Source organism: Prosopis cineraria, unplaced genomic scaffold (genome assembly GCF_029017545.1).
Source record: "Prosopis cineraria cultivar Desert tree isolate PC_DT_omini unplaced genomic scaffold, ASM2901754v1 PC1, whole genome shotgun sequence".
NCBI lineage: Eukaryota > Viridiplantae > Streptophyta > Magnoliopsida > Fabales > Fabaceae > Prosopis > Prosopis cineraria.
In genome coordinates, this window is record NW_026555332.1 from 37,933,526 (window position 1) to 37,942,322 (window position 8,797).

Here is an 8,797-nt window from a genome sequence, read left to right on the forward strand (position 1 = left end):
ATTATCATCCAAAAAAAAAAATTAAAAGCTTGTGGTCTTGCCCTTGCGAGTACCCCTCCTTTTACTACTTGATATTATTTTATTTGAAAAAAAAATTAATGGTATATTTGAATTAATGAGAATTTGAATTTAGATTCAAATCTCAACCAGATCTCCGTTTGAATACAAAAAAATTACTATAAATTTGGATTTTTATTTTAAATTATAATTTCTTTATAATTTTAAATTTTCTTTACATATAATCATGTGAAATTTTAATCATTTCAAATATCATGTTCTCTTCATATTTTCATTACTGATATCTCTATAACTTTATATCTTTTCACATCTCATGTAAATTAAAAAATAAAAATAAACTCATTATTTTTAATTTTTAATTTTTGTTTTGAATTTCAGTTCATATCTCTTCTTCGTTTGAAATTTTTTAAACTACCTAAATAAATAATTTATAATATATAAGTTTTAAATGTGAGATTCAAAATACAATATTTCAAATCTAAAATACAAATTTAAATATATTAGTTCAAACGCTATATAAGAGTATTTGAATCATTGTTGTGTTGATCCAAACAGATGTTTTAGGATTGAAAGTTGGTTGGGATAATATTCTCTATGTTTAAATTATCTTTTTTCACTGAAGTTTGGGCGAAAGCTAATCCAAACACATTCTAAAGCGTTTAGGACTCTAGCTGACATTGGATCACGAGCAGCATTAATTAGCATTTGCCCAAACTTTAGTTTTACAAATGCTGACTCAAACACATACCATCACTTGATAAACAGTTGGAGAGTCTCATTCCCATCACTAGTTGCATAGAATACTGAGAATAAGGTTGTGCTTAAATAGATATTCCCTTTTGAGCCATAGTAGATGAGTTTTGCCGCCCTTTTGTTGTAACCTAACTAGATTGGAATCAATATCCTAATAAATCCTTCAATTGAAATATGGCAGGATCAGGATACTAGATGATCAAGAAGGCAGAGAGAGAGAGAGAGAGAGAGAGAGAGAGAGAGAGAGAGAGAGAGAGAGAGAGAGAGAGAGAGAGAGAGAGAGAGAGAGAGAGAGAGAGAAAGGCACAAACAAATAGAGCCGGTGAATAAGTGAGCTCAACTCATATGGATTCAAGCCTGAAAACCCAATTACCATAAAATCAGGCATTTCTTTAAGTTTGTCCTTATTGATTGAGTTTAGGGTTAAGCCTGTAAACCCATTTTTTATTTTTTTATTTTTAAAAAATTAATTTTTACAATGTAATATTATATATTCTTTTTTTAAAATATAAATTATAATGTTTAAAAATTATAAATAAGTAATATAAATTTTAATTTTAAATTATAAATAAATATTTTTAAAGCCTAAATTTAATTTAAAAATATTTTATTTTTTGAGAAAAAATAAAAAAGACCTAAACTAATGGCTTGAGCTCCTTTTTCAGGGTTTGTTAGGGCTTGCTTAAAAGTTTAGTTATATTAAAAATAAAAAAAATTTCAAATCTGAACCCTTATAAAAATGAGTTTAAATGAGAGATTCGTCAAGTCCACCCTTCATTCTCGACTGTAATAACAAATGTTGATCTAATTGATGATGAATATTTGACCTATAATTTATAAAATTGTAAGTATAAATTCTATTGTCGATGTGAACATATTCATTGATGGATGATTTATAAATGTATTTGTAAGTGTTTTTAAGTTTAAAAACATGTCTTAATTTTTAGTGAGTTTGAGATTCAATTTGTTTAAATTTTTTTCTCAAAAAAACTGAGGCCATGTTTGGTATATCAAAATTGTGAAAAGGGAAATGAAATTGGACATGGAATTCTTCAGTTGGCTTGTTTGGCATATCAGAATTGCTTTCTTGAAGGAATCTGATTCCATCAAAATTGATGGAATCCAATTCCATTGTAGAGACCATGAAATCCACCAACTCAACATGAAATTGGCTTATGTGTCATTAAAAAAATAAAATAAAAGGTATTTTGAGCTTTAAAAGTACATTCTTTATTTTTTTATTGTTAAGTATTTCATTAAAAAAATAAAATAAAGGGTATTTTGATTTTTTATATTTTAAATACATATACTTATTAAAATTATATCATGATTCCATCTTCATACCAAACACACTTTTAAAACTCAATTCAATTCTTATTCCGATTCTGATTCTAATTTCAATTTCGATTTCGATTCTATCAAATACTCTTCTATCATACTAAACGAGGCCTGAGTGAGAGGGGGGAAAAAAGTTCTAAGCTGAGTTACAAGAGGCAAAAAGGACGGAATGATTTGGGTGAAATCTTGAGCCAAAATGGATCTGACAGATGAAGCAGAAGCAAGAGATAAAATCAGCCGCTAAGAGGATAAATAATGAAAGGGGGCCAGATGGGAGCAGAAGCACATGCAAGTGAAGCTTAGTTCATGAACTGCATTAAAAACTAATTCATGGGATGGGGAATATATGAGAGCAAGCTAGCATTGGGTAGTGATAGATAGCGACCAGATACCAAATCAAAAAGATTTGACATTTGCCATTAGATGATGTTGAAGAAGAAGAAGAAAGAAGATGATGGCCCTTTCACGTCTCCCAACAACACAAATATGTTTGTTTGTTTGTTTGTTTATTATTCACAATACTAAGTATTCCAAGCCATTAGATGAAGAGTGAAGGGCCTCTCCTTCATTTGCAAATAGAATAAAATCAAGCAATTTGCTTCCTACCATATCTAATCATGGGTTTGGTGCTGTCCTTTTGTGGCGTTTCATGTCCTCTTCCTCCACCCCTCTCCATGTGCACCACTGCTATTACAATAAAAAACTTGCTTACTCTTTCTCACACAATTTAACTAATTTGGAAATTCAATTCCAATTATTTTTTTGGCAAGGGGAAAATTGCATTCAAAGGCCCCATTTCTAGGTATTTTATCTCACAAAGTTCTAGAATAGGCCAAATTTGACAGGCTGGCTCTTTTTTCTGTCCTAATACAGGAAATAGAATATGATCTTCAAATTGGCATAAAAGGACACAAGTTGTATGCTTAAATGGTTGCCAAGGACACATGGCTATTTTTTTTTTTTCCTGTTAGAAAGAAGTTTCCCACTTTTTACACTTAAAGTCTCTGCAAAAAAAGAATCCATAAATAATATGTCAATCAACCCCCCCCTTTTTTTTTTGTAACATTCAATCCCATTATTTGAAATACTTGGTTTCATGAATCTTACATGACTGAAAAATCAGCTGATTATCAAATAAAGTAGCAGCAGTTCATTGAACTGGGGCTTCTAGATGTTGTAAACTTATAATCTATCAATCCATTTTGTTTCTTTTTTTTTTTTGGCACATTAATCGATTGTTTACTGTACCCAACTTGAGGACTTTTCTAAAAAAACTGTCTAGCTGCATAAAAGTAAATAAAACAAAGCCACTGCCAGAAGGAAAATTGTGGTCTCGAAACATGTCACTAAGAGTACGACAACCATTATTAATTTTAATATAAAAATAAAAAGACACAAAATAAGATGTGCCAACAGATTACCCAACTATCCATGGACCTTCAGCCAGAAAAAAGACAAACAACAATTTTCTTTATTTTCTCAACTGACAGGTTGCTTTGCCTGAATATATAGTACCTCACATTCACAGAAGCTTCATCACCACCACTATCACCACCTTCCTTCAGTCCTTTCCTTTCCCTCCACCATTTCCAGACAAGAACAATTCCACAAACCCACTTTGTCTCTTTCTCAGAAGTCAGAAATATGGGCAATGCAGCTTCTTGCACACCTTCCTTGATGATATCAAATGGGGGAATCAAGGTCTTGTCTTTAGATGGAAGGCTAGAGTCCTACACAAGGGCAGTGAAAGCTGCAGAACTAATGCTTGAGAATCCCGGTCAGTTTGTGTGTGACTCTGGCTTCCTCAAAGTAGGTCATAGGATTCAAGGGCTTCTGGCTGATGAAGAGCTTGAGAGGAAAAAGTTCTACTTTCTTCTTCCCATGGAGCTGCTCTACTCTGTGCTGACACATGAAGAGATTAGCTCCATGAATTATAAAGCTTCTAGGGCTGTCAAGCATGGAGGATTTAATAATCTGGGGAAGATCTTTCCTGTCTGTATGTTTCCTTCTGAAGCAAAGAGACTTGAAGGTCATGATGATGATACGGTGGGTTGTGAGGGAGAGAAGATTGAGAAAAGATGCTTTTCAAAGCAGGGATCTTGGAGACCTGCATTGGAGACCATTGATGAAATTCCCTGAGGCAGTTTTCATGGACAAAAACCTTTCTTTTTTTCTTTTGTGTATTACTTGTACTTGTTAGTAGATATTCTTGATATATATTGAGTTTACATTAGATCTGTTGTATACATACAATACTACTCTTGCAAATCCTGCTCTGAAACTTCCGTAGATTTAGAGTTTTTGCTCGGGAAAGTAGCAAGATTGGATCTGCTAATTTCTGGGAAATCCCACTGGATCTGAACATCTGTTGTATTTTCTTTGCTATAGACATTACCATTCTTATTTTATCTAAACCGAAAAAGAAAACGAAGAAAGAAAAATGCTTTGTCAAATATTTCTTTGAGTTAAAAGTTTAAGCTATCAAACTGAGAACACATGTGATGCAAGAAGCTTCACATGAGGGTTTTAAAGTCGCTTGGAATCAATTTAGAGTTCCAATTTATCAGATGCTTTTAAACCAGCGAAAATCTAAAAAGCAGTTTATCAGATCTTAAGCATTTTTGGATCCTTTGACATTAAGGAATGCTAGTTTGGAACGATTATATTTATTAACATAAAGAGAATGTATTAGAAGAGAGAAGTCTTACGAAGTATGAATCTCCAGTTCTCCACTGATGCAATAATGGCAGGGTTTTTACTTTTTAGCATTTAAAGAGTATGTGTGCAAGGAACTCAGTAACTCACCATTCACCAACTCAACTATTTGCAGTGTTTTAAACAGAGCAGAAACAGGGCAGCCTGAAGTCTGAGTTCTCCAGCAGAACGATTGGAGAAAGATCCTTTATTATTATTATTATTATTATTATTATTATTATTATTATTATTATTATTATTACTATTATTATTATTTTGTAAGCAAATGATGTAAAATATAAAATGATGAATAGGAATAGGAAGATATCAAGTTTTTTTTTTTTTTTTGGGGGGGTTATTTTCGAGTTAATTTAAGAATTGCAAGTTGGAGTCTTGTAGGGTCTGCTCGAAATATATATGATGGGTAAATTGATTATAAATTATTTAAATCTTCAGGTCAGCTCTACTGTACTTAATTTATGCTGGCTTTCTTAAGACGAACATAATTTCAGGATTATATTCAATTTCCGAGCCAATTTCTCAACAAAAAAAGGTTTTAAAAACAACGAATGTAAAACTCCGAAGTTGTCTCCCTCCTTGTTGTTTCTTTTAATAGAATCAAACAAAACACAAAAGAAAAGGATGAGGACACATGAAGGAAGCCACACGAACTTGTTTTCGAATGTTCAAAAAAAAAGAAACGACAAAAAGAAACGTACACCTTCAAGTTAAACAATGAAAACCACAAAACTATGAAGTAACATATATAATTAAGGAACTCTATGACCTACTTTGATAGCAACTGTTCTGTCTATTACTAAAATTTGAAATTGAAATTACAGTTCTTCTGAGTAAGAAAGAAAGGATGCCTTTTTCCCTGGAAAATCGATCACTCTTTTGTTTGAAGTGATACAGTGGGAGACACAAATTTGCACCTTAGCAGAGGACAGAATTTTATTTTCCTGGAGGTGGGGTTGATTGATGCATCAATCAAGCAATAATACCTAAAACCATTTTTCATAATTAATTAATTTGAATTTTGCCAAAAGTGAAACATGATTACCGTCAATCACCCATTTTGTAGATTGATTATATGGACCACTCCGCATCATAAAAGGAAAAGGAAGAAAGTGAAAAAGCCTAAAAGGCATCACCTTGCCTTTTGCTTGTAAACCAAAGCCACAAGATGAACACTGAAAATAATCAGATTACTAACTAATCATCAACCAAACAACCCTCAAGACTCAAGAGTCAAGACAGTCCCAATTTTCTTTTTCTTTTTCCTTTTCTTTTGGTTTTTTATTGTTGAAAATTCAAAATTCAGAAATATATCCTATCTATTATGCACCGCCGCTACAGATCCCGGTGAGTGAAACCGGAAATCTATTGCACAGACTCCCCGCCGTTGAAGCTCCGTCGTCGACGTCGGTGGCCGGCGGGAGAACTCTACCGTTCGCGAATAACATTCGTCCACCATTCCTCTGCTGACCCATGACCATTCCTTCGAGCTCAGCGGCTGTGCCGTAAAACGCGCCGTCGCCGAACCTCCGTTCCACCTCAAGGAAGTCACCGAGCGAAGCTGCCGGCCTCGCGTCGCCGTCCCTGCACAGGCTCCACCATCTCCTTCGCCTTTCTGCCACGACCGCCGCCGCGTCCACCGCCTTTGCTCTCCTATTTTTCTTATTAGGCTTGACGCCTCTCCTCGAGCCTCCTAACGAGGGGACGGCTCCAGCGGTGGCGGAATGAGGGTCTCGATGCTGAGATGTGGCTCTGAAAGTAATGGCTGGAAAGCTCACTCCCATCAAAGTACCCAAAGTAGTGCTCCTATCGTGAAAGAACGACCCCGTGGACTGTAAACAACACCGAAAATAAGATCAAATAATTAATTCAAGGAAAAAATGGTGAAATCAGGAAAGTGAGATTGAGACACCTCAGTGTCGAGATCGGAGGAGGAAACGGAGGAGATGGTGGGCGAAGACGGTGCCGGCAACAATTCACTAGCTGGATCTAGCATTTTTTGCGTATGTTCCAGAGATCAAACTGGATTGCTCGTGAGATTTTTGAAGGAGACAGAAGTGGTGCCGTTGAGTTCTGTGATTGAGTTAATTTTATTATGGCCTGTGAGGACCGAAGAGGAAGAGAACCAGAGATGATTGTGTTCGAATTCATGCTAACCAGCTGGGTAAAATGATGTCAAAAAAAAAATGTGCAGATTTTCTTAAAAAATAAAATAAAATGTAAAGCTACAGTTTACCTTTTCCCTTTGAGAAAAATAGTAAAATACTTCATATATGTAGAACATAAGTTTCATTATTAATAACTTTTAAAGAGAGCGATTTACCTTTTAATGTGAGTTAGGCTTTGTTCGATACATACTCCTATGATGAAGTGAAATGAGAAAAAAATAAATAAATAGAAGATATCTTTTATCTATTCAAATAATAAAAAAAGGAATGATAGCGTGGACATAATAGTAATATATATTATTAAATAGATTATTATCTATTTTAACTAAGTTATAGTTAATTTTTTTAAAAAAAATAAATAGGATCTCCCAAATTAAGTAAGGGATCACCAAAGTTAGATTTTGACGTAAGAGAAGCATCATGATTAAGTATCCTGTTGAGTTAATCATAGTTTTTTATTAAATTGAGAAAATGATAATTAATGTTTTCTATATAAAATTTATATCAATTAATAATTAATTATTTTCAAAATTTGAATAGATATTTATTGATTTGAATTAATCTTTTATTAATAAGTATTCATTTGAGTTTTAATAATAACTTATTTTAAATTAATAACAATCTATCTACATTTTATATCATTGACATTCTTGTTAACACCTTTTTTTTCAGCGAAAGCCAAGAAAATCGTTCCATCTATATAAGGAAGGAATGGCAACGAATGGTAAACAAATAAAAATTGTCCCTCATATAATAACAAAACAATAATGACTTGTAATTTTTTCATTTTTATTCAGAATTTATATTCTTAATTATTTACTAACTACTTAATTTGATTTAGTTTTTTCAATATTGCATCTTGTTTTGCATATGTACATTGTGAGCTTATTTGAAACTATATTAATATTTTACCATTAACGGCAATTCAATTAATTGCTATTGTATCTTTTCTTTCTACACCTGTGTCTTGAATTGAATTATGTTCTCAATATAAAGATAAATGTGTAAAAAAAATTAAATCCACCCTAGAAAATATGTACTTATTTAATATTGATCATTGCATCTTAAACAGAATTTCCTCTTATAAAATAATATTTATGTAAGGCAAAAAAAAAACTTTTAATATCAAATGACACTTGTGATCCTTTGAAAAGAGTAGAGGGGTACTGAAAATCTCTTGAACAGTATTTTTTTGGGCCATTTCTCTTGAACCTTGAACAACATTAGCATTTTTACAGGCCGTCTTTAACTTGTAATACTCTGGTGGGGATGGTTTGATTTTATTGGATTGTTAACTTGCCGAATAAAATAATAAAAAGATTGCAAAACACGTTTTTCTGAATAGGTATAATGCCAATAAGCCCTAAATAATTGTAACATAAAGGCAAATTGCAAGCCAAGCTATCATGGGTGATGATGACCTTGGCAAGGCATAACTAACATTTGTTAATGGTTAGCTTTATTAATTATATATATATATATATATAAACATGGAACCTGAGCGTCATTTAACAGACTATTCTCTCCTAAGTAATGTTTTATATATATATATATACACACACACATCTAAGAATCGAACCTTATTAACTAACAATTGGGTTTAACAAAAATAACTAGTCTCTTATAATGATGTAAATTAAGGTTTAAATACTCATTGGGATAGATGCCTATGTTTAATGCCAAATAGATAATGTCTTGAATAAGATTTCATGGAAAATAAAAAATTGCATGTAAATTAATACAGTTAAAAATTAAAAATATGTTAAATCTCTAGAGTTAACCTTTGAATATTAAAAGATGAGTATGAT

At 32.5% G+C, this 8,797-nt stretch overlaps 2 protein-coding genes across 2 annotated transcripts; one reads left to right on the top strand and one right to left on the bottom strand.

Moving 5' to 3' along the window:
• The first annotated feature begins 3,610 nt into the window (after positions 1-3,610).
• LOC129295675 (uncharacterized) lies at positions 3,611-4,515 on the top strand. The gene has a single exon (XM_054934218.1). It carries the CDS (start codon positions 3,754-3,756, stop codon positions 4,246-4,248), a length of 495 nt encoding a protein of 164 aa, XP_054790193.1. The 5' UTR covers positions 3,611-3,753; the 3' UTR covers positions 4,249-4,515.
• Positions 4,516-5,990: 1,475 nt separating this feature from the next.
• On the bottom strand, positions 5,991-6,941 carry LOC129291557 (uncharacterized protein At3g17950). The gene is made up of 2 exons (XM_054929010.1): positions 6,734-6,941; positions 5,991-6,653 (listed from the first exon to the last, which is right to left on the bottom strand). Exons 1-2 carry the CDS (start codon positions 6,815-6,817, stop codon positions 6,144-6,146), a joined length of 594 nt encoding a protein of 197 aa, XP_054784985.1. The 5' UTR covers positions 6,818-6,941; the 3' UTR covers positions 5,991-6,143.
• Positions 6,942-8,797: the final 1,856 nt, after the last annotated feature.